General features: G+C 47.0%; 1 protein-coding gene across 4 annotated transcripts in view; it reads left to right on the top strand.

The window, feature by feature from the left end:
* FBXO25 (F-box protein 25) overlaps positions 1-27031 on the top strand; it is an 809765-nt gene that overhangs the window by 728907 nt on the left and 53827 nt on the right. For 2 of the 4 annotated variants that reach the window (XM_086926400.1, XM_086926401.1), the window contains exon 10: positions 836-862. The exons of the other annotated variants lie outside the window; for them this stretch is intronic. In XM_086926400.1, the coding sequence (XP_086782526.1) occupies positions 836-862 (27 nt within the window). The remainder of the gene's footprint in view (positions 1-835; positions 863-27031) is intronic. 4 annotated transcript variants of the gene reach the window in all.

Genomic DNA, 27031 nt, shown 5'->3' on the forward strand with positions numbered 1-27031 from the left:
AGGTGTTTGCTTGATGGGTGGTGCCGACATGGGAACCGCTTGCACCACTTCCGACACGGATGGCAACGCTGACGTGGAGTTTGACAAATCCACCTACTGGCAGGCGGGGGTACTGCTCAAGAATTGCCAAACTAGTCTGAAGCCTGGGGTAAGGAATCTGTGGCTAGCTAAAATCTCTACTAGATAAGATGACACAGAAAGTAAATAACTTGAACTTCAGAACCACCATCAAGATAAACTGGTCCCAAGCAGATCTCCCCATTGATGCTCAACAATGTCGCAAAGTGAAAGTGGCGGTTTCTTTCAAAAGACCGGCCTACCTTGAATACAATATACAATACGGAGTACTTTAAAGTATGGATTCAGGAAGCCTTTGAGAAACTTGGTGGAATACATATAGCAGAACCAGGTGTAGTATTTCAGCACAACATAACCACATTATGAGAAACATTGCTTTCATTTGGGTTTCTATATGAGCCGCATGAGTGTTTGCCTGTCGGATGTTTGTGGGATACATTTTCACATAGAAATAATTGGACTGATTACTTCATGATGAATTTTGCTTTTGTAAGCAAAGAAAAAATTCCCAGCTTGTAACAGTTTCTATTATGGTATGTAATGGGTTATCTTTAAAAAGTACTTGGATAAATCACCGAAAATAATGGTTTCTACATTAGTAGATCATTACAATGTACTTTTGTGGCTTTTGGAATGGCAAGTTTAAATTAATGCAAATGCACTTGTTGTGGTACCTTAATATTGCCTAGAACCTAATTAATTATTTCTTTTTTTACTTTACTGACGACATCCTGCTTTCTTCACCTTGGCCCTCAAGGACTTTCATCTTGCTTTCCTATTCAAGGTACTTTTATGTGTGTTCTGTTACCTTTGTGTGCTACTGAGACCCAAGTCTTTCAGTGTGTTTCTTTCTACTGTTGTCTGTTAGATTTGTAAAAAACTTACAATTCTGGTGCTAAACAGTTCAAGTTTGTGAAATAGCTATTCTGTCCTTAAGCACTGTCTAAAATCGCTAGTGTCTTTATAAAACAAGCATTTGCAATTTAACAGGTCTCGCTGATCTTGGCCGGTCCCAATTGTTTTTAGACATTTTCCTGACGTTTCCCGCCGGCAACCACCAATGCATCTTCTGCAACTAGCCGCCTCGCCTGGCTGGGACAGTCAGCTCAGATCGTGGGGAGGCCTGCGCGGACCCAGCTTGATTCCCCTCACTGGACTCTGACGCTGATTTCCGGCAGCTCCTGCCTCCAGAAGCTGCCTTTGCTTTCTGGCCACTCCAAACTCCTGATGCCGCCATTGCAAACCGGCCCCATCCAGCCTCCGGACTCCGCCATCGCTTTTCTGGCCACTCCAGCCGCCCGACGCCGCCTCCACTATCCGGCTGCTCCAGCTTCCCGATGCCGCCATTGATTAATTGGCCGCTCTAGCCTCCAGACGCCGCCATTGTTTTTACGGCCGCTCCTGCCTTCAGAAGCCACTGTTGAGTAACGGCCACTCCAGCCTCCAGACGGGCCTTGGATTTATGGCCGATCCAGCCCCCAGATGACGCCTCTGAATCCTGACTGCTCTTGCCTCCTGAAGCCGCCATTGATTAATCGGCCGCTCTAGCCTCCAGACGCCGCCATTGTTTTATGGCCGCTCCATTCTCCAGTAGCCACTGTTGAGTAATGGCTGCTCCAGCCTCGAGACGCCGCCTTGGATTTACGGCCGATCCAGCCCCCAGATGCCGCCTCCGATTTCTGGCCCCTCCAGCCTCCAGAAGTCGCCATTGAGTAACGGACGCTCCAACCCCACCACACTGCTTCTGATTACCGGCCCCTGCAGCCTCCAGAAGCCGCCATTAATTAATGGCCGCTCCAGCCTCCACACATTGCCATTAATTAATGGCCGCTCCAGCCTCCAAATGCCGCCATTGATCAATGGCTGCCCCAGCCTCCAGACGCTGCCTCTGATTTCTGGCCACTCCAGCCTCCGGGCCTCCTGATGCCGCCACTTCGTACGGCTGCTCCAGCCTCCAGATGCCGCCATAACTCTCCAGCCACTCCAGTCGCTCTCCTGCATCTGACCCTCTGTCTCGCTGCTCCTTGGTGCCCGGATGTACATTAAGCATCAATGGAGCTCTTAGAGTGGGAGAGCTCCTGTCCCTTTGATTTGGGCAAGTGGTAACCCCTCGGGATAATCAATATCCCACCGTCGCCTCCTGGCGCATGAGCCTCTCTCACCCAAGGCCTGTTGTCTCCCATGCCCGCACCTCACCTGAGGCCTATTCGAGCAAGAAAACCAACGAACTAAGACCGAGAGCCCCCGAGAATGACGCAGCTGGGATCGTATGAGATCCATCTGAGGTCGGTTATGACTCCCCCTGCCCTGCGCCTCGCCTGATTTCTGACGACTTGGACCCGAGACTCTTGATGAGCCTGTCGATGGGTGCACCTGGATAACCTCGGCCCCCTGAGACTGGTTTCCTGAAGGTGAACCCACAACCCGTAATTCCTGAGGGTGCACTTAGAGGGTTGCGCCCTGACTGCTCTGCCCTTCAGGACAGGACACATATATTCATCTGCTTTGTCCCTACGAGGCAGGCAAATCTCTGAAGTCTTCTGATTCATGCTGAGGCGTCTCGACTGCGGTCTGCTGATACTCCCCAGTCCCCCAGCCCTCACATCAAGGGTTGCACTTTGGTTGCTTTGTCCTACAGGACACAGATCTCCTCCTTTGCCCCAATGAGGAAAGCACCTTGAACCCCTGTAATCCCAGACGTTATTCAATGGCAGGCGGAGGCCTCTCGACTGTAGCCTGCTGATACTTCCCAGTCCTTGCCCTGTGCGGGGGCTGGCGATCAGGGCCTTTATGAGCCTACTGAAAATAGACCAGAATTAACTTTGATGCTGTGCAAGACATGCCGAGTGGGGCCCACCTTGAACTCACTAACCCTTCCATTTCCTGTGGCTGTCCATCAGAGCCCCTTGACCCTGAGGTAAGCTTGCCGCTAATTGGCCCGATGTTGCTTGTAAGCGAATTGAGTCCTGCTGTCTGAAAAATGCAGGGTCTCTCCTGTCGCCTCCCTGCCTGAGACTGTTGATTGAGACTCACAATTATAGTGCCTAGCTGCGGGTCCCTACTGTGACGGTCTAACAAAAATACTAGGCCATTATAGCCCCCTGGACCCAGGCCGGCAAACGGATAGATAGGTCCAAACAGTGGCTCCAAGCACCACACCGAGACCTCTGGAGCCCAGCGCCTCTTTTGGGCCTTTATGAGAACCCTTTGATGAACAATTACCCTGTAACAGCGTGAGACTATATAATGCGTGATTAATGCTCTACATGGACCCCTCTATCCCTGCTTTGTTCAATCAGTTTATAATGTGTGAATCAGTGTCAACCCATATATAATATGTGATTCTTTGTTATCTTACTAGCCTGGTCACCTACCTCTATTGCTCTCCGCTCTATATTGACAACCTTCCAAATCTCAATATCCTCCGTCCTACCCTACCACAACCCCCAAAATCTCCCTATACCCCCCTCCAACACCCAATCCTCTACTCTCCTACCCTCGACCCCCACCCCCCTGTGTGGATGCCGTGACGTCCTAGAACTCAACCCCACCCTCCTTCCCACACCTTCTCCTTCTTTGCTCTTACCTTAGCCCCCTTCTTCTTTAATTCTCCCTCTCCCACCACACTCTTACCTTTCAGCCCCTTCTTAAATTCTCACTCCCTTTCTAGCCTAACCTCTCTACCTGCATCATTACCACCCTCACACCACCCCCCCTCCGACCCCCACAGACAAACAGTCCGCACTGACCAAACACAGACCCAACTCCTGAATCATTCCATATCCTCCTAACCTTTCGAAAAATGCCTAAAAGAATCTTAAACATACATATTTAATCCAACATCCCGAAACCCTAATTGAAGACAACTATCACAGCCCCACATCTCCCATTAAAACTAACTATATCTTCTATACCAAACGCCCCTCCAAATGGAAGAGCACCTTTTTACACCACCTCCCAGTAGCTAGCGCAATCAAAATCCCCCACGATTTTAAACTTGCCACCTCTCCCTTCTCGCCTTTCCCTGGTGAAATAACCATCACCGTCTACAAAACTGGTAATATCCTGATCCAAGCCTCCGAACAGCACCTGACAATTTTGGAACTCTTCTTCAGCACTTTGTCTAACCAGCTGTCACTGCCCTCTCCTCCTTCTACACCCTGGCAGCCCCTCAATCCCTCAGAGCACCTCCCAACCGCCACAACTCCTAACCCTCTCCCTAACGTCAGTCCCCCCCCCCCAACAACTACTACCCTGGCACCCTCACTTGAACTCTCTCCTACCGCAATCCTATCCCCTTCACTGTTTCAAGTTACCACTCCCTAATCCCCTCCACATCCCAGGGAATCACTCCGCTACCCCATGACACTCCTTCCCACTATGACTCTCCCTTCTCACTAACTCCAAGCCCACCCTCCACTCTGTTATCCTCCCCCCCACTACCCCTCAAATACACCCTTCCCTATTCCCATACCCTCCAATGCCCGTCCACCCCCTACACTGAACCACTTCCCAAGTACCCTTCCTCCCCCTCTAAACCCTCCCATAACTACAAAAACTCCTCTTTTCCTTGTCCTGGCCCCTGCCTCCACAAATGGAACTTCTATGTCACCCTCACTCGAACCCTCCCCTGCTGCAATCTGGTCCCCTCTCCTCACTCCAGCTCCCCTTCCCAACTACTCCCAACTTACTTCCACCTCCCAGACACGGACACCACCCCCCACAACACTTCCCTGCGTAAAGACACATCCCCCTCCAAAACTCCAGCTTCACCCACTTCTCCGGAAACATCCCACACTTTCCCCGCCATCCCACCCCTTTCATACTCCCATATCCCCAATTGACCATCCACTTCCTACACCCTATCACCACCCTAACACCCCGTCCCCTTTTAATCCATCCCCTTATGACCGTTACCCCTCATGTCCTGACCCCCACCTCCTCTAACCTCTCACCCACCCACTATGCCGATAACACATCCGCTTTCACACCTCACATACTCCCCTCACATGCAAATTTTCGCACCTCATTCTCATCCCTCCCTCCCACTCCCGGGCAACTCTACTCTCTCCTTCCCTGGCCTCCCACACTCCTCTTTCAAACACAAACCCACCCACATTAATCCCCCTTGATGAACCATGCACTCCAAGATGTCAACCTCATCTCCCTTGTCACTCTGCCCCTAACACCCCATCCACTCCTACCACCTCCACTTCCCTCCATTTAACCTCAGCCAGTCACTTCGTAACCTGGATGATAATCTTGTTACCCTAGCTACTGAACTTACTCTACTCAGAAAAGATTTTAATCGATTTAAATCCTACAAACCCATTTCTCGCCCCTCCTGCCCCCCCTCCCCCATGTGCTAAGCCTCGGAAACACTTAGATCCCAAACATGGGTCAACACCACTCCTCATCCGCTGTCATAGGCCCCTTCGTACCTCTAACACCTACTCCGCCCTCGACCTCTCTACCCTCTGCCTCACTTACCTCAATGACCCCCAACCGAAATAATCTCCCACCCCTCACTCTAAAATCCCTGTTATTTTGGGGACCAGCAGAAACCCTGAGCCTCCTTGCTCCCCCAGACTCCCCGCCCAACTTACCAGTATTCAATTACTCCCCCTCCCTATCGCCAAACCCAAACCCCTTACCTGCATGCTCATGAACTGCCGTTCAGCAGTCCGACATGTGACTGAAATCTCAGAAACTATTCGGAATGAAGGCACTGACATCGCCTTCCTCACGGAAACCTGGCTCAAAGACCATTCGTCACCCATCATCGACCTTCTGACCCCCCCTGGCTACTCTATCATCAGAAGAGACAGACCTGAAAAAATAGGGGTTGGCCTAGCAATCGTTTTTAAAGAAGAACTACAACTCTCCCCATTAATAACACTGATTACACAACCTTTGAATACTTAGGCGCCGAACTCAAAATGAAATGCTCCCCCCCAATACGACTGCATAACGTCGATCATCCCCCTGGTAAACACCTTCCCTTTACAGAAGAATTCTCTGACCTCCTTACTAAGTCGTTACTCTCCAGCTTCAAAAACCTCTTCCTAGGAGATCTTAACCTCCACTGGAACGAACCTGATGATCCGACAATCAACCTCATCAATAATCTCCTTGAGATTAGCGACCTCAAACAACTTTGCCTCTCCCCTACCCACATCTAAGGAGCTATCCTAGACGCATTCATCTCCAACCCAGATCTTACATCCCTATCCAACATCATCCCCATCGACTGGTCTGACCACCATCTTATTCTGTTCACAATATCGCCCCCAGCCCCTCCTGCCCCCTCAAAAACCAACATTGTAACCAGAAATTTTAAACAAATCCCACCTGGTGCACTGAAACATAACCTCCAATCCCAATTTAGTCTCACCCCCCTCTTCTAATGCAAAAGAACTCATGGAGCATTTCAGCAATATTGTTTCGGAGTTGTTAGACCAACTTTTCCCTCTGAAAAATAAAACATTAAGAAAAGCCCCCTCTAAATCATGGTTTACCCTAGACCTTAATAAAGAAAGACGCTTGCTGAGACTAGCGGAAAGAACATGGAGACAACATCCCTCCCCATCTCATATTGCCCTCCTTAGAACTGCGGGATCCTCCTATGAGAAACACATCTTTTCAGAGAAAGCTTCCTTCTTTTGTCTACAACTCTCTTGCGCAAAAAACAGACCCAGAGAAGTGTTCAACATTATTAGAAATCAAACAGCCCCTGCACCACCTAACCTGGTGGCTTCCATTAACAAATGCAAAGAAATTGCCAACTTCTTCTGTGAAAAAATCGTGAAAATAGACCTCCCGTGACTGCCACACCTCTTCCACCTCTCCCCTGGATCATATCCCTGCCTCCCCCATACCCCCTCCCTTCTCTTACCCCTCCAGAACCCATTTCCCTCCCTCTTGAAAATAACGCCTCATGGCATAATTTCCACCCTGTCTCTGAACAGGATGTCTTTAACATTTTATCCAAAATCAAGTCTTCCTCCCACACCAAAGACCCGCTCCCCTCCACAATGATCCAAGATCTCAAACATGTCATTGTCCCCTACTGGACCAAAATCATCAACGCCTCGCTCTCAACAGGGAGTGTGCCCATCTCCCTTCAACTCTGGCAAATCACTCCCATCCCCAAATATCCCAAAGCTGACCCCAATGACCCGAATAATCTCTGCCCCATCTCCAACCTCCCCCTACTCTCCAAGGCCCTGGAAAAATGCGCCCTTCTCCAACTCGACAAACACATTGACTCGTTCAAATTGCTTGACCCCCCTTCAATCTGGCTTCTGCAAAGATTGCAGCACAGAAACTGCACTTCTCAACATAGTCTATGATATTCACCTAGACCTGGACAAGGGCGAGACCTACCTACTCATCCTTCTTGACCATTCTGCGGCTTTTGACACAGTCTACCACCCAACCCTACTCAACACACTCAAAAATCGCTTCGGCCTCAGTGGCACTGTCCTTAACTGGTTCACCCCCTACTTCCAACATAGAATCCAACAAATTAAAATCCAAAACTGCAACTCTAGCCCAACCTCGGTCCCCCTTGGTGTCCCTCAAGGCTCCATCCTCTCTCCCGCACTCTTTAACCTATTTATGGAACCCCTTACCTATACGCTGAAGACACCCAATTTTACTACAAAATTAAATCCCAGGCTGACATACTGCATCTGAACACGGCCTTAACAAAAATCCAAACCTGGTTCCGCAACAATCATCTGAAACTCAACCCCAGCAAAACGGAGATCATCCTCTTCTCCCCCAAAAACAACCCTCTCCCCATTCAGTCTTGGATCGCTGATCTTAACGCACTAAACTGCGCTCTCTCCCTAGACGATTTGGTTAAATCACTCGGCATCACCATCAACAATATTCTCACACTAAATTCCCATGTTAAGAACTCAGCAAAAAGTGCACTCTTCACTCTCCGGCACCTCAAAAAAATCAAACCTTTTATCCCAGCTGAAGACTTCAAATTAATTATTCAGTCTCTTGATCTAACCAAAATCGACTATGGAAACGCCCTTCTCTCTGGCACCCCCAGTATCTACCTGGCCCCCATCAAATCCGTTCTCAACCTCGCCGCCAGACTAACTACAAACTGTAAACGTTTTGACCACATCTCCCTCGCCCTCAAGTCCCTCCCCATTAAAGGCAGATCCTCCTATAAAATTGCCTGTATTACACACAAAGCCCTTTACCAGAAGACCCCATCCTACCTCACACCTAAACTTAAAAAAGCTGCTTGTACTCAAACACTGAGAAGCACCAACACACTTCTTCTCATACCCCCCTACTTAAAAAAACAGCCTTGAAGTCCCGCTTCTTCTCTGGCAACGTCCCAACCATTTGGAACACCATCCCCAAAGACCTTTGATGCAACCCCTCCTATTCCAGTTTCAAGAAAGACCTTAAAATTCATCTTTTCGCTAAATTTTGGGGAAACTAAAACCTAGATCTCCTTTCTGTCTACTTCTCCTCCCTCCTTATGCCTCCCTGCCTTCTCCACTCACTCACCCTTCCCCTTTTTCTCCTGTCGCCTCCCTCTCTCCCCCCCCCTCACTTTAGCACCTGCTACCTATTATGCCCTATGAGTTCTCCCAGGCATACTGTTAAATCTACTATTTTACTATAATCAATCTGGTTACTGCAACTTGTTTCTCTATCCCATCCTATATGTACTTCCTTATGTTTACTCAATTACTCCATGTATTTTTATTTCTGTTTCACCACCGACATCCCGTTTCGCTCAACTGCCAAGACTGTTTTTTATAATGTACTACCATTGCTGATGTAAAGCTCTCTGATACCCTCAGGTGGAGCTAGCGCTATATAAAACCTTCAAAATAAAATAAAATACATTTATGTATTTTGAACACCTGCATGCAGTGCCCAAACACGCACTTTGTGCTTATAGTCCTTGCTTATGAACAGCAAGGCTGGCAGCAAAAGAGGCGCAGTTACTGCCAGCCTTGCTTCACATAAGCAAGGACTATAAGTACAAATACAATTAGTTGCTTTGAAATGTGACAAAAAAATTATTATATTAATTCCTGATTAGGTTGTACCTTATGTGGAGCTGATGAAGGGAAATGTATTGAAGGTCTAATATAAATGAGATGTGGTAGGTGCAGTACAGCAAGCTGAGGCTAGATGTCTCTAGTGAGCAAGGCACCAGCACTGCTTGTCTGGGTGCTGTACCACTAGCTGCGCCTAGAGGTCCCTAGTGAGCATCATAAACTTTGAAGATATGGTAAATCCATCCTACCCATAATGCATTGCATGCAAGACAGTACCACAAGTACATTCAAATAGCTATGTCCATGTATACTATTAGTAGTTTTGAAATGTGACAAAATAATTATTATGTTAATTTCAGATTAGGTTGTAATCTATGTGGAGCTGATTAAGGGAAATTTATAGAAGGTCTAATATAAATTAGATGTGGTAGGTGCAGTACAGCAAACCTCAACCAGATGTCCTTTAGCGAGCAAGGCACCACTGTTTTTTTAATTTTATTTATTTTTTATTTATTTCAATTTATATAGCGCATTATCACCCCAAGGTCTCTAAGCGCTTGTTTGTCTAGGTGCAGTAGCCCAAGCTGTGCCTAGAGGTCCCTAGTGAGCATCATAAACTTTGAAGATATGGTAAATCTATCCTACCCATAATGTATTGCATGCAAGACAGTATCACAAGTACATTCAAATAGCTATGTCCATGTATAAAATTAGTTGCTTTGAAAAGTGATAAAATAATTATTATATTAATTTCAGATTAGGTTGTACTCTATGTGGAGCGGATGATGGGAAATTTATAGAAGGTCTAATATAACTGTGAGATGTGCTAGTGAGTAAACTAATCACTGGCAATCTAGTTTAGGACTAAGTGAGTGTCCTGTCTGAAGACCTTTGAGAAAGTAGTTCCTTGAGGCTGTAATTAAAACCTAGGGCGTAATAACACATGTAACAAGGAGTGTCCTCATGGGAGGTTACAAGAAGAGACAAGGCGGTACTAAGGAGGGACTACAAAGCATAATGACCAATGAAAAGCCCAAATTTACAAAGGACAGGGACAGGAGCCATTTTAAAAAGATGGGTGGGAAGTAAGTGGAGCTTTATCCACATATTGAAGAGACAGCGCAATCGCCGCCTAGGCGAGACCTAAAAAACAGGAGGCAGCCGATAGAAACATCACCATTTGGGGAACTGCAAACACGATTTCCAAATTGTACTGTAAGACGTGACGTCAGTTGTTGAACTATTTAGCTTGTAATATTCTTCAGGAGTTTTCAGTTATTTAAATGTACTTTGGGTCCTGGTATCATATATACTAAACACATGGTCAAATGTGATCACTGATGCCTTTGCTTCTTTCTACTGTATACATGTTTTGGAAAATGATTTTGCTATAAATACTTAATTATGGGTCACATTTTTAATTGTAGAACATGCTGAGGCCAAAATGAAAGTTCTGTCTTACAGATTGGAATAAGAAAAGTTTTTAGACAATGTTCTCTTCTGAAATGGGCTTCGATTGATATTCTTTGCCATTACCTATTCAATACAAATGCAACAGTTCTTTCATTATTTCACTGCTGTTTGCTTCCCATTTTTTTCTGACAGATGAATGTCTGTTTTGGCCCATTAATCTATTGTTTATGCATCTTAAGAATCTACAACCTTAAATAGTCTGGTTGGTGAAAGCATAAAGAGGGAATGACAATTCTATTGAGTACACCTATTTACAGGCACATTACAAACCTCTTTTTAATTGTAACGCCAAGCAGCTATACTTAAAAGTTGAAATTGTGCAAATTGCAATCAATACACATTTCTCCTGTTTTGAGCCTTTCATAATTTTTGGGGTTGGAATCCTTTTCTGTTGTAGTTTTATATAAAGCTAATAACTTTATTAGCGTGCCTTGTTACAAACAATTGGTTTTTATTTACTTGCACATTCACCTCATTGAAAACTGAACAAACAAGCTGATGAGAAGAAACTGCTCATAACTTACCCCCGCGACACCAGAGGCAACCAAAGACCAGATTTCTACTGCACATAATGTGTGATAGAGTCCATGGATGAGCTTTGCTCATGAACTCTGTTGTCTGTTTTTCAACACATTTATCGCAGATTTTCCCTTTAGATCATCTCCCATACTCTGTTTCTGTGTTTTGTACTCGAAGGCTTTTGGTCCAGGATATCAGATTCCTGGGTAAATCTTCAAGATACAAAAAAGGATCAGCTTTTAGGTTTTGTGCTACCTGTGGCCTCAAGAAAAATGCAATCAGGCCATACAAACGAAGTATATTTGAGAAAAAGAAGCAGTAGCTGCAGCCAAGGTATTGTCTGCTTTCAAGGATAATATTCAGTGTAGGGAAACGTCCAGGCAGCATTCAATCAAATGCCCAAATGATTTATGATCAAACTGCCACTCTGACTTTATTCTTGTGACAGTGTGGTATTTTTTTTTCCAGAGTACAAATCTTTGTTTGGAGAGCACATAACTTCTTTGCCTTTCTAAAAGGGGGCTGTAACAAATAGGTATTTACAAGTGAATTCTATATAGACTGCAACCATGTGGCTTTAACACAAATAATTTAAAACTGGGCAAAAATAAAATGCAAAATTTGAAACTAAGACGAATGAGATCAAAACAAAATAATCAAACAAATTGTTTAAAGGTCTTGCACTGTATCGAAATAACCTAATGGAACCTATATAGAGTTCGTAAGACTTCGGGTTCTGTCAACGTTAGCCTTCCCAAGAACTCTGTGAAGACTAATCAAACTTCTTTCACCGAAAAATTGCAAAAACTTACAGCAACTTCACACACCAACCTGACCCCAGCGATCTCATCGCTAACCTACCCATCACAATCCAAGAAGTGACCGAATGGACAACCCTCACCAGAGACAACACATCGATGATCATGCGGACCATCCAGCCAGAGGACCCATCGGCTACAACCAGGGAGTATCACCAATCAGCACTGCCCTGACTCACCTCATCAACATCTCCATCATATCTGCTACATTCCCGGAAGACATTCAAGAAGCCGTCGGCCGACCCGAACCAACCTCCAACCTATCTTCCTGCTCCCTTACCCACCCAAGTGATAGAGAAGGTCATTATCAAGCAACTCACCACCCAGCTCGAACTACACCACCGACTGGACAGCACTCAATCAGGATTCAGAAAGAATCACAGTGCTGAAGCAGCACTCCGTGCCGCCACCGCTGACAACCAGATCATCCTTGATCGTGGAGAAACACCTTTCCTCATCCTGCTCGACCTCTCCACGGCATTTGACAGAGTATCCCACAACAAACCCTTCAGATGATTCCATGAGTTCAGCATCCGAGGACCCACACTCAGATGAGTCTCTGTTCCTTCCTCACAGAAAAAAAACAAAAAGTCAAGACGGCCACTCTTCACATCAGAGACCAAGAAGCTGATCTGCGAAGTCCACCAGGGATCGCTCCTCAGCCTCACATCTACATGACCCCGTTCGCCAACATCATTCGTTCCCAGAGCATTAACATCATCTCCTACGCTGATGACACACAACTGATCCTCTCCCTGACGGACAAGGCAACTACCACCAGAACAAATTTCACCAACTACATTCCCTAGGTAGCAGAATGTATGAGTACCAACTGTTTGAAGCGCAACTCCAACAAGACAGAAGTACAGGTCTACGGAAAGAATACCTCCCCATGGGATGCCACCTTGTGACTGATGGAGCTGCACCTATTGACCACAGCAGGAATCTGTGGATCATCCTGGACAACAAACTCAACATGACAGCACAAGTCAACTTAGTGAGTGACACCTACTTTCACATCCTACTTAAGCTACGAAAAATCTTCACATGGCTGCAAAAGAACACCAGACGTACTATCACACAAACGCTCATCACTAGCAGACTCTACCACGGCAATGCTCTCTATGCCAGAATCTCCAAGCAGGTCCTAGATACAGCATCCAGAATGCTGCCGCAAGACTCATACTCAACCTCCCATACTGAGCCTACATCTTAACCCATCTTGGAGAGTTCCACTGGCTCCCCGTTCACTAACTCATTCCATTCAAACTCCTCTTGCACACATACAAAGCCATACACAGCACTGGTCCAGCATACCTCAAAAACTGCATACGCTTTCACCAGCCTATCAGACACCTATGCCCAGCTTCACTCTTACTCACACAAATCCCCTAAAAATCACAAGAGCAGAACAGGAGGTCTTTTGTTCTCATCTATTGCACCAAAAACATGGAACAGCCTTCCACAACACTTCAGTGTGTCCTCCTCACTTCTTGACTTCCACAAGGAGCTGAAGACCTAGTTCTCCTAATAACTGTGAGGGGACTCTCACCTACCCACCTGCTAAAGCACTTGGATACCCTTAGGGGTGATTATTGCCCTATACAAATCGACATAAGATAAAGAACTATCACTTTCCCTTAAAGACTATCTATGACCAGTTCAGTCACTTAGTCCTGCTGAAAGTGCAGGAATAACTGGGGATCCATGGCCTGCACTTACCTCCTTGCGCTGGCCTTGCACAGCGATGTGATACAGCAAATTGACTGAATGTAAGCCCATTCAGAAGCAGGAGAGGGTGGCAGTATGTACCTCGTGTGGGCACTGGCTGGAAATATACTTTGCATCTCTAATGGATGTGCTATATGAGAAACGTAAATCAAGTCAACAAATATCAAAGGCCTCCCACAGCCTAGTTGCTGTGGGTGGGACTTTGTTGGCAGTGTTCCAAACTTTGTAGATTGTTGTTCCTGGAAAGCTGACGAAAGACTGAGCTGGATACAGAGAAATATTCTAGGACTATACTTCTGTTTAGGAATTGAGGCATTGTGATTTAACACTTTTGACGAGTCATCCTTTGAAAAATATGAATTCTTACATATGCGTTGTGTATCTTCCATGAGAAAAGTGAAGGGGGTTGCTCCTCTTTGCATAGCCTTTCTTTTGATACATGTGTGGTAATAAGGTATTGACTTAGAAGCGTAAGTAATTTCTTGTTGTTAGGTGAACTTTATAATGCTAATTTTCATGTATTTTGTTGCCGTTTACAAACATGCAATGTAGAATATAATTCAACTCACAAGAGCGTATTCATATAACACTGACGGTAATTTTCGATAATATGAAATGCATAAAGCGCTGAATACTCTTTGCACAGGTTACATAGACAATACATGTTTTTGAGCTTCAAGGAGACAGTTTCACCACATCAGAAAGAGTTGGTAATACTGATACTGTTAAAAGATATACCATATGCTATGTTATGAATTATCTGCTACAGTCTAAACAATAACATTGTTCAAAATCTCATTGTTTCTTTATTATTGAGAGTGAAAACTGTGCCCAGATTTGAGACTGGGCTGAGCAATGATATCCAGTGATTCTCTCCTTTAACTCATTTCCTTTTCCACGGTCGACTTATAACCAACATATTGTAAGGGTATGGGTGGCAGTGTGTTTGGAGAAGTGTAGAAGCACACCGCCTTCCCCTTGAAATTAGATGGAAATCTTAGTGCATTCTTACAGATTATCACTTGTGTGAATCTTGTGTAGTATTATTGTCCAAAGAGAATTATAAATACTCCTCAATTTATGATACTGTCAACACGTTAAGTTTTTACCTCACTGCTGGTGAATGGTATTCAACAGAGATCTTCATCAAGAGTGTGATCCTTGTTTATTTGCAGTACCTATGTGACATATATAGAGTTAAATTAGAGTATAAGATTAGATACACAAAGACGGTTGGAGCACATATCACTTTGTTACCACAGTATTTACAAAAGTAGTATTGTGAACAAAGTTTATTAAAGTGACATAACAGCATATGTAAAAATAAAGAGCAGGACAAATGTGGACCTTCGACTTGCCTTTCCTCCAAAACCTGAAAAGGTGAAGTCACAGTAGTCAGAGTTGGTATGTTTAGGTGCAGAAACCGCGTGGTGGTCTGAGGTTTCCAATTTTAATCATCCTGACATATCAGGATTAACCACGGAATGTGAATTAACATCGGAGTTCTTCTAACACTCATGCAGTTTTTTTATGTTGGTGTCTCTTGAAGTTTGTCTGATGAAATACATAGGTCTCCTGTTCAATAGAACTTGGCTTCTTGATGGTAAGCTGTTCCTTTGCTCCACTCCATCTGCTTGGTATTTCTTTAATTGGTCATGGTCATGCTCTTTACTCCAAGAGTGTTTAGAGGAAATCGTATCTGTCATTCTTATCTACTTTTTGTTCCTCGAATTTGAACAGTCGCATTGGTTTGCCTGGGGAAGAAAATAGATTACTTACCTGTAACTACAGTTATCCAGTATTGGTATCTTTCATAAATTCGCATGCCCAAATCGTTCACTATCGTGGAGATGGGAGTCTCACGGTAACCTAATCAAGCAGTATTTAAATAATGCCATAGGTTAAAATGGCCCTGAGCCATGTTTTACATAGCCTATTTTTTTTTTAAAGGATTACATGGTGAATGGAGCCAATCAGCTGCTAGTACCCTCTAGAACTCTCATACCAGAGGCAGTTTCCCTCAGATTTTCCCAGCACAAGTGAGAAGTGAGTATCTTATTGAATAATATGAAAACAGCCTCTACGGGGAAGAGGGTGGGGGCATGTGAATCTATGAAAGATACCAATACTGGATAACCAAAGTTATAGGTAAGTAACTTATTTTCTTATCCAATATTGGGGTACCTTTCATAGATTCTCATGCCTGAATCAGAGTAGCAAGCAGGCACATCCAATATTACCTTGTCTGTTATGGATGGTGGGTGACTTCTAAAACATAGTGAACTCCAAAAGTTTGAGGTTATACCAGAGGCATGGATAAAAGGGACGGAAGAAAAGAAATGCACAGAACATAATCCCAAACAAAAACTTAAGTTATTGCTTGTATACTCTCATGTTCATATACAAAGCATTAGCGAGAGGCAAGGGAAAAAGACAGCATAACTTGAAATACACTTTACAATTTTTTAACATCATTAATAACATGTAAGCATATGAATTCACCAGGAGAACAAAAGGCTCTTTGTAAGGTTATTACGAGGCTCACCTTTATGGAAGAGATGGCGAAGCACCACCTGACCCACTGTCATCATCCTGTAGAGACACCAGGTAGTAGTGCTTTGTGAAGGTGTGAGTGGTCCTCCAGGTTGCAGCGCAACAAAAAAAATGTCAGTTACTCCCGCGAAGATGGCAGCAGACGTGACAACTGCTCTGGTGGAGTGTGCCTTTGCTGACCTTGCCAAAGGTTTGGTAGCTTTGATATGACAGAACTGTATCGCAGCCAAGATCCACCTTGCAATAGTGGCCTTTGTTATTGCAGTCCCTTCTCTGCCTAGTCCATAGGCAATTAATAATTGATCAGTTCTTTAAATGTCCTTTGTTCTCTGAAGGTAGAATTTAAGGCAACGTTTGATATCCAGCGTATATGTAGTGTTAGCTCTGCAGGCATTGGTGGTTGCGGAAAAAACATCCGAAGTAAAACCGGCTCATTGAGGTGAAATTGTAAAGGCACTTTAGGAATAAATATAGGATTTGTCCTTAAAATCACAATGTTTTCTTTAAATATTAAAAAAAGGTTTCCTAATGGTGAGCGCTTGGATTTCGCTTATCCTTCTGGCTTAGATGAGGGCCAGCAGAAGAGCGACTCTCCATGTTAGGAATTTCAATTCAGCTTTGTGTATGGGTTTGAATGGTCTTTTCATGAGTTGTACAAGGACCCCGCTGAGGCTCCTTCCCGGCGGAGGTGCTCACACTGGAGGAAAAGTACGGAACAGTCCCTTCATAAATTGTTTGATCAGGCTTGAGACCCAAAGAGAAGTGGCGCTGGAAGCTCTTCCCCTTAGCGAGAGATGGAAGCCGGATGCACCTTAACACAGGTGAAAGCTAAACCAGATTTTGCCAAGGAAAAGAGATGTGGTAAAATCTGTTGTGGGGATAATTCAAATGGATGCAGGCCATTTCGTTGGCACCAAAAACAGAACCTTTTCACTTTCATCTTTCATCTTGTACAATTTATTGGTACTTTCTGAGATTTCTGGGATGTCTCTACATTCCTACGTATGTTCATGCTCCTAAATTCCAAGAACTCAGGAGCCAGGCATTCAAGTGTAGAGACTCCGTATTCGGATGGCGCTCCTGTCTGTAGTCCCAGGTCAGAAGAGAGGTGAACATCTGCAGACGTATGGGTCTGGCTTCTGAAAGGTGACGTTCTGGGGACCAATGTTGCCTGGGCCACCTGGGCGCAATGAGGATTAGGCAGCATCTCTCCAGCTTCATATTGGCCAGTACTCTGGGAATCAATGGGATGGGGGGAAATGCATAGGCTTATATCCTTGACCATTGCATCGAAAGGGCATTTCCCTGAGACCCTGGGTGGGGGAACCTGCTGGCATAGTGCTGACATTTGGCGTTGATGTTTGATGCAAACCGCTCCCCAAAGTGCAAATACTCAATCCAGCTGGAATTGGCTGAGTTTCCATTCGTGGCAATTGTCTGTAGCTCTGCTGAGAGCATCTGCTAGTGAGTTGTGAAGGCCTGGAACATGCTTGGCCCTGAGAGAAATCCTATGCTTGGTGTTATGTAGAGCATATTGATCATATTGTCCGTACGGACCAGCACGGAGGCACCTGTTATTCTCAGTAGAAAGGCCTGTAAAGAGAGGAATATAGCCTTTAATTCCAGGTTGTTCATATGAGTTTGTTTTTGAGAGTTGGACCATTTTGCCTTGGATTTGGAGATCCTGTAAATGACCTCCCCAGCCTTCCTTGGAGCCATCCGTTGTCAGTTTGCAGTCTGGTATTTCTTGTAAGAAAGTGAGGCCCTTGGAAAGGTGTGGACTGTGACACCACCATTGCATTGCCATTTTCATTAAAATGGTGTCTTTGAAGGAACTCAATGTTTGCAGCCACTGTTTCTGAAGTTCTTCCTGCAGAGGTTTCATTTTGAGCCTGGCTAAGGGAACTAGGTTGATTGCTGATCAACACAGTCCTAGGAACAACGTGTACCCTATCACTGAAATGGACTTCTTGAGTGTGTCATACCACGCTACTGTAGACGTACCTGTCCCACGTTCGATAGGAAGGCCTTACATTGCATCGTGTCCAACCTTGCTCCCAGAAATTGTGTTATTTGGCTGGGAAGAAATGAAGACTTTTTGATGTTCAATCTCAGCCTTAGTCTGTTGAATAGCTGGAGACAAGCACCCATGGTTCTGGCTGCTTGATCTGCTGTTGTTGCCTTCAGTAGCCAATTGTCCAAGTAGGAAACTACTTGGTGACCTGGAGAACATAGGGCCGCGACTACTGGTGCGAGGCATTTTGTAAATATTTTAGGAGCGGACTTGAGGCCGAAAGGAAGAACCTTGAATTGGTAGTGGGTACAACCTACCGTAAACCTGAGGGATTTTTGGTGTTACCGATGGATGGAGATATGGAAGTATGCGTCTTCTCGATGGAGTGAGGTCATAAAGTGTCCTTCGTTGAGGCAACGCAAGATCTTGGCTAAGGTTACCACATCTTGAACGTTTGCTTTTTTAGGTACTTTTTGATGTTTCTGAGATCCAGTATTGGTCTCCATCCCCTTGATTTCTTCATTATTTAGAATCAAACAGGTGTAGAACACCTGACCTCTTTGTGTAGGTGGAACTTCCTCGATTGCACCTTTTGAGAGCATGACAAGGGGTTCCCTTGGGTGGAATAGTTTAAAGTTTGCTGGTGAACTCCAGAGAATGACCAAAGGCAATTAGATGCAACACCCATTTCTCTGATGTGATGCTCACCCATTGCTGGTAGAAATTGCAAATCTTTGCACCCATGGGAAAGATGAGGGGGAGCTGGTACCCGGCAATGATCATTGCTTTGTTCCGATGTCCCGTCCCAGAGACAGTGTTCTCTTGCTGGCGCCTTGATGGGAGAAACCAGCTGTAGCAGATTGGCGGTAGGTAGAGGGTAGAAAAGTCTTCCTGTATTGAGCCTGCTAGGGCTGGTATTGTTGTTGCCTCTGAAAACCTCCTTTGTATGTGAGAAACCTGCGTCCTTTTGCTCCCCTGAAGGGCATTTTTCTATATTGGAGGGTGGGTAATGATTTTGCTGTGTCTCTTTTTATGGAGAGCAGCACATCATCAATATGCATGCCAGATAAAATATCTCCATTGAACGCCATGTCCAAGATTCCAGCCCGAAGGTGCTGGCCTTCAACCACCCCTGGCGTCTTAACTCTGCTGCGTTTGCCAATTGTCAGAAACCTGTGTTAGCTATATCCATAGCACAATCAATGGTATCCAAGGCCGCTCTTTCACCTTCTATGAGGATCTTCCTCGCCTCTTGTTTCCTATCTTCAGGGATAAGGTCCAATAAGGCTGCCATATGTAGGTCATAACTGCGGATGATAGCCAAAGCGTTGGCTGCCCGAATGGTAACAGCAGCCATGGTTGAAAAATGATTACCCATGATGTCCAATTTGCGTCCCTCCTTGTCCAGAGGAGTTGAGTTTGGGGTCGCTGGATTTTTCGATCTCCTCTGCCCCACTTGCGAAATGACGGAATCTGGCTTAGTGTGACCCTTCAGGCAAGAAGGTGCATCCTCAGAGGCCCTGTACTTCTTGTCTACTCGAGGGAGCACTGGTGTTATTGTGGCCGGTGTTTTCATTATTTTTTACTCCCTCCTGCCAGATGTAATTTATTTTAGGGATCATACGTATAGATTTCCTGGCTTATTCCTTAAAATCATAAAGAAAGCAATCTATGCTTAACAGCCATCGGGAGATGGAACCTGTTGGATACTCTCTCCTTCTAGTTGTGGAACCCTCCCAATGTCTTCTAGAGGTGAGACCGCTAGGTGATGAGCCTGAGAAGGGGGTGTAGGGATGATCTTGCCATCCCACAGATTCGCCTGTGGATGTGGTTCCTGGATCTCTCCATCTCTATCATCCTCTGAAGAATAGAGGTTTTCTTCATCAGGTGCCTGTGTTGGAGGGCGCAGTACCGTAGGTGCTGTTGGTCGGATAATGTTGGCTTTGCTGGGAGCTGTGGCTGATGTGTCAGTGGCTTATTCTGGACATCCTGGGGAGGAAATATCTGCTTATAGTCCGCCAACATAGCTTGAAGATCGTGGATTAAAGACTGTGGTAAATGCACCATTTCCCTAGGACGTGGTTTTGGGGTATAGCCATAAGGTTAAAAATGGCATGGAGGAACCAGATATGGCTGGTAATATTGCTGTTGTTACTCGTCCTCATAATCGTCCTCCTCACCCTGACATTTCACATGCAACTTGGATGGGCTATGTTCCACCCCATATACTCCATAGTCATCCTCCTTCTCATTTTCTGACTGTTGGAAGTCTAATACCAGGGAGGAAACTGGGAGATATTTGAGAAGGATGAAACATCCGGGTGGAGAAAGGCCTTTGTTACTCTGGTAATATTGACCGTCGTCATCTGATATTGACATCTAGCCGCAGATTTCTTACCTTTGAACTTCCAGGCGTCAGGCTGGATCCTGAAGATTTTTCTTAGCAGTATCCCTGCACGCCGGTAGGTGGCGTCGGCCGACTCCGCGTGATGTAATCGGCATTGTGTTCATCATCGTCGTGACGTATGCGTCATCAATATAACAGCCACTCCGGTACACCAACATCAGTTCTTTTCTTTCCGTGCCAGCCATCTCCGATCCGTTGAAGAGAGCTACCCACTGTCAATTTTTTACAGAGACTTCTTTCAACTTTTTTTCGACTCCTTTTGGTGTGTAGGATGCCATCGAAGAAGACCTCGTGGTTCAAACCGTGTGGCACCTGTCACCGCGCCATTTCAGTCATGGACCCCACCAAGTGTGCCTTTGGTGCCTGGAGCACAACCACGACTCGAAGTCCTGTTCCGACTGGCGGGCCATGGTGCCGAAAGCTTTGAGGGAGCAGTCCCTAAAGCTGCTTGCAGCCTGGCGTCTGGCACTGCGGAGGTCGCCTCGTCGGTCTCGATCCTGGTCTAGGTCTCATTCGAAAGGAAGGTCAGAATAATGTTCCAGCGAATTGAAGTACTTTTGTCGAAATCATTAAAGTCATAGCGTGCTTCGACTTCACCCCATCTGTCTCACAATGCAGCGGGGCAACCTCAGTGTTCAAGGCCCCACTCTGCTGAATGGGTGCCTGGGTCAGCTCGGCATTTACCTCCCTTCTAGCTCAAAGAGTTTTATGATGCCATGAGTGCTGTACTTGGGCTGCCTGACCCTGCCGGCACACCTACGGGCCCTGCTAGCTCAGGTGATGGAGGAGTCCCTGTGGGTTCTGCAGCTCTGGCCCCGGCGCCACGGCCTCCAACTCGACCCTTTCCAGGGTCCAGACCAGCGCCGGTCACACCTCCACAGCAACCTTCCCCGGCACCACATCCAGCACCGAGGTCCTCGACATCGCCTCCCCAATCCTCATACTCGATGACACAGAGCTGAGTGGGTGTCTGCCGTTGCTGAGACCGACACCGAGTCGTACAGCACCATGTCATTCAACCTGCCCTTTTCTGAAGGGTTGGAGATTGATAAAGAGGATTGGGAGGGGGAGCGGGATCCCTTAGAAATCTAGCAGTTGCAAGAGATGGACTGGTATGAGGAGCTGGGTAAGGCCAGTGGTTTGGACACATCTCCAGACACTGGCATGCTGTCTCCACCTACCCTGGCTATTGAGGAGGGGGCTCATTTTCCATGGTGTTGCACAGGGCTGCAGAGGTCCTGGACCTGCAGCTCCTTATGGTGGCAGTCAAGATTAATGTATTGACAGAGGTCCTGCCGCCTGGGGTCTCCAGCTTGGAACCCTTGCTTCCTTTCAATGAGGCCTTAACAGATGTCCTCCTGGGTACCTAGGTCAAATCCTGCACAGGGGCTCCTGTGAACAGGACCATTGCCCTCCACCAGCTTCCTGCACTGGGCGACCCACTTTTCCTCCCCACCCACCCCACTAAGCTTTGTGGTCCAAGCTTCCATTTCCCATGATGCGTTTACTTCCGCACCTCAGTATAGGGAATCAAAGAGACTAGAGAATTTTTTTTCTTCTGACAGTCTTGCATTGCGGTCAGTGAACACTGCATTCCTTTTGAGCCATTATTCCCATTCTATATGGGACACGGTTGCACAAGTGCTGCCCAGAGTCTCAGAGGAGGACTCTCCCAAGTTATTTCCAACGGGAGGGATGCAGCAAAGTTCACCACAGATATGGCTTGAATATGACAGACTCTCTGGGCAGAGCGATTTCCACAATAGTGGCTGTTCGTCGCCACGCCTGGCTGAGAACGTCTGGATTCTTGGGGGATGTCCAAGCTACCTTCATGGGCAGGCCCGTCGATGGCTCATGTCTCTTCGGAGACCAGGCAGATGCCGCCCTTGAGCGCTTCAAGGACTTGCAGGCCAGGGGAAAGCCCTTGGACCTCACTGCAGCCTCCCGACCTGCTTTTCGCTCCTTTCGTGGCTACAGAAGGCAGTATCAACCTCGCCAACCCTTTTCCAGCCAGAGGGCCCTGCAAGCTCAGCAGCCTCTGCGGGGCTATGGAAGTGGCTCACCCCGACCACGCGGGTCGGGAGGGCAGAGGTCGCACCCCAACCCCGCTGGTCGGCAGGGCAGAGGTCGAGCCATGGCATAACCCCCACTGCAATACCTTCCTAGTCCGATCCTGCAGGATCATCTACAGCCGGATGGCGGCAGAGCTCGCCATCCTCTCCACCACTGGCAGGATGTCACATCGGACAGGTAGGCAAATATTCAGAAGGGGTTACTCCCTTCCCTTCGAGACTACCCCTTTATCTATGCCTCCAGCATATGACCGGCTGACAGAGAATTGCCTGGCCCTACTCCACGAAGGAGTAAGGACTCTCTTGGCCAAGGGAGCTATAGAGAGGGTTCCCTGGCCAGAAGTGGGCTGTGGTTGTTACTCCTGCTACTTTCTGGTCCCAAAGAAGGACGGAGGCCCTCTTCCTATTCTAGATCCGAAGGCCCCCAACTACTTCCTTAAAAAGGAGAAGTTGTTAATTATGCCATTCCACATCGATGGGATTCATAGCAGTACTTAAATACATGTTGAAAATCAATCAAGAGATTTAAACATAAAAAGGAGAAGTGCAAGATGTTCACCCTAGCTCAGGCCCTGTCTGCCTTGGACCCAGGAGACTGGATGATAGTGTTAGACTTACAGGATGCCTATTTTCATATCCCCGTCCTGCCCGCCCATCGTCGCTACCTGGAGTTTACGGTGAGCCATGAGCACTTTCAATTTGTAGTGCTACTCTCCACCTTACCAGCGCTCCTCGGGTGTTCACAAAGGTGATGGCAGTGGTCGCAGCCCATCTGCGGAGATCAGGGATTCCAGTCTTCCCCTATCTCGACGACTGGTTGTTGAAGGGCGGCTCACCCCAAACAGTTGTCTCCCACCTCCAGACTATGGCAAACCTCCTGCATTCGCTGGGGTTCCCTATCAACGTGCCGAAGTCCCACCTAAACCCCTCTCAGACACTCCCTTTCATTGGAGCGGTTCTGGACATGGTGCGGTTTCAGGCCTATCCTCCCGAATGGCGAGTCCAGGATATTCAGGCTATGATACCAATGTTTCAGCCTCTATCCTGGATTTCTGTGAAAATGGCTCTGAGGCTGTTGAGCCTCATGGCCTCCTGCTAGTAACCCATGCTCGGCGGCACATGCAGGTTTGCAGTGGGACCTGAAGTTCTAATGGGCACAACATCATGGAAATCTTACCGACCTGGTCCAGATTTCAGAGGGCACTGCGAGCGACCTGCAGTGGTGGCTAACAGACTGCGATTGGTTCATGGGCAGACCCCTCTCCCTTCCCCACCCAGATCTCTACCTACCGCTGTAGCAGATTGGCGGTAGGTAGAGGGTAGAAAAGTCTTCCTGTATTGAGCCTGCTAGGGCTGGTATTGTTGTTGCCTCTGAAAACCTCCTTTGTATGTGAGAAACCTGCGTCCTTTTGCTCCCCTGAAGGGCATTTTTCTATATTGGAGGGTGGGTAATGATTTTGCTGTGTCTCTTTTTATGGAGAGCAGCACATCATCAATATGCTTGCCAGATAAAATATCTCCATCGAACGCCATGTCCAAGATTCCAGCCCGAAGGTGCTGGCCTTCAACCACCCGTGGCGTCTTAACTCTGCTGCGTTTGCCAATTGTCAGAAACCTGTGTTAGCTATATCCATAGCACAATCAATGGTATCCAAGGCCGCTCTTTCACCTTCTATGAGGATCTTCCTCGCCTCTTGTTTCCTATCTTCAGGGATAAGGTCCAATAAGGCTGCCATATGTAGGTCATAACTGCGGATGATAGCCAAAGCGTTGGCTGCCCGAATGGTAACAGCAGCCATGGTTGAAAAATGATTACCCATGATGTCCAATTTGCGTCCCTCCTTGTCCAGAGGAGTTGAGTTTGGGGTCGCTGGATTTTTCGATCTCCTCTGCCCCACTTGCGAAATGACGGAATCTGGCTTAGTGTGACCCTTCAGGCAAGAAGGTGCATCCTCAGAGGCCCTGTACTTCTTGTCTACTCGAGGGAGCACTGGTGTTATTGTGGCCGGTGTTTTCATTATTTTTTACTCCCTCCTGCCAGATGTAATTTATTTTAGGGATCATACGTATAGATTTCCTGGCTTATTCCTTAAAATCATAAAGAAAGCAATCTATGCTTAACAGCCATCGGGAGATGGAACCTGTTGGATACTCTCTCCTTCTAGTTGTGGAACCCTCCCAATGTCTTCTAGAGGTGAGACCGCTAGGTGATGAGCCTGAGAAGAGGGTGTAGGGATGATCTTGCCATCCCACAGATTCGCCTGTGGATGTGGTTCCTGGATCTCTCCATCTCTATCATCCTCTGAAGAATAGAGGTTTTCTTCATCAGGTGCCTGTGTTGGAGGGCGCAGTACCGTAGGTGCTGTTGGTCGGATAATGTTGGCTTTGCTGGGAGCTGTGGCTGATGTGTCAGTGGCTTATTCTGGACATCCTGGGGAGGAAATATCTGCTTATAGTCCGCCAACATAGCTTGAAGATCGTGGATTAAAGACTGTGGTAAATGCACCATTTCCCTAGGACGTGGTTTTGGGGTATAGCCATAAGGTTAAAAATGGCATGGAGGAACCAGATATGGCTGGTAATATTGCTGTTGTTACTCGTCCTCATAATCGTCCTCCTCACCCTGACATTTCACATGCAACTTGGATGGGCTATGTTCCACCCCATATACTCCATAGTCATCCTCCTTCTCATTTTCTGACTGTTGGAAGTCTAATACCAGGGAGGAAACTGGGAGATATTTGAGAAGGATGAAACATCCGGGTGGAGAAAGGCCTTTGTTACTCTGGTAATATTGACCGTCGTCATCTGATATTGACATCTAGCCGCAGATTTCTTACCTTTGAACTTCCAGGCGTCAGGCTGGATCCTGAAGATTTTTCTTAGCAGTATCCCTGCACGCCGGTAGGTGGCGTCGGCCGACTCCGCGTGATGTAATCGGCATCGTGTTCATCATCGTCGTGACGTATGCGTCATCAATATAACAGCCACTCCGGTACACCAACATCAGTTCTTTTCTTTCCGTGCCAGCCATCTCCGATCCGTTGAAGAGAGCTACCCACTGTCAATTTTTTACAGAGACTTCTTTCAACTTTTTTTCGACTCCTTTTGGTGTGTAGGATGCCATCGAAGAAGACCTCGTGGTTCAAACCATGTGGCACCTGTCACCGCGCCATTTCAGTCATGGACCCCACCAAGTGTGCCTTTGGTGCCTGGAGCACAACCACGACTCGAAGTCCTGTTCCGACTGGCGGGCCATGGTGCCGAAAGCTTTGAGGGAGCAGTCCCTAAAGCTGCTTGCAGCCTGGCGTCTGGCACTGCGGAGGTCGCCTCGTCGGTCTCGATCCTGGTCTAGGTCTCATTCGAAAGGAAGGTCAGAATAATGTTCCAGCGAATTGAAGTACTTTTGTCGAAATCATTAAAGTCATAGCGTGCTTCGACTTCACCCCATCTGTCTCACAATGCAGCGGGGCAACCTCAGTGTTCAAGGCCCCACTCTGCTGAATGGGTGCCTGGGTCAGCTCGGCATTTCCCTCCCTTCTAGCTCAAAGAGTTTTATGATGCCATGAGTGCTGTACTTGGGCTGCCTGACCCTGCCGGCACACCTACGGGCCCTGCTAGCTCAGGTGATGGAGGAGTCCCTGTGGGTTCTGCAGCTCTGGCCCCGGCGCCACGGCCTCCAACTCGACCCTTTCCAGGGTCCAGACCAGCGCCGGTCACACCTTCACAGCAACCTTCCCCGGCACCACATCCAGCACCGAGGTCCTCGACATCGCCTCCCCAATCCTCATACTCGATGACACAGAGCTGAGTGGGTGTCTGCCGTTGCTGAGACCGACACCGAGTCGTACAGCACCATGTCATTCAACCTGCCCTTTTCTGAAGGGTTGGAGATTGATAAAGAGGATTGGGAGGGGGAGCGGGATCCCTTAAAAATCTAGCAGTTGCAAGAGATGGACTGGTATGAGGAGCTGGGTAAGGCCAGTGGTTTGGACACATCTCCAGACACTGGCATGCTGTCTCCACCTACCCTGGCTATTGAGGAGGGGGCTCATTTTCCATGGTGTTGCATAGGGCTGCAGAGGTCCTGGACCTGCAGCTCCTTATGGTGGCAGTCAAGATTAATGTATTGACAGAGGTCCTGCCGCCTGGGGTCTCCAGCTTGGAACCCTTGCTTCCTTTCAATGAGGCCTTAACAGATGTCCTCCTGGGTACCTAGGTCAAATCCTGCACAGGGGCTCCTGTGAACAGGACCATTGCCCTCCACCAGCTTCCTGCACTGGGCGACCCACTTTTCCTCCCCACCCACCCCACTAAGCTTT

This window comes from Lissotriton vulgaris, chromosome 6 (assembly GCF_964263255.1).
Source record: "Lissotriton vulgaris chromosome 6, aLisVul1.2, whole genome shotgun sequence".
Taxonomy (NCBI): domain Eukaryota; kingdom Metazoa; phylum Chordata; class Amphibia; order Caudata; family Salamandridae; genus Lissotriton; species Lissotriton vulgaris.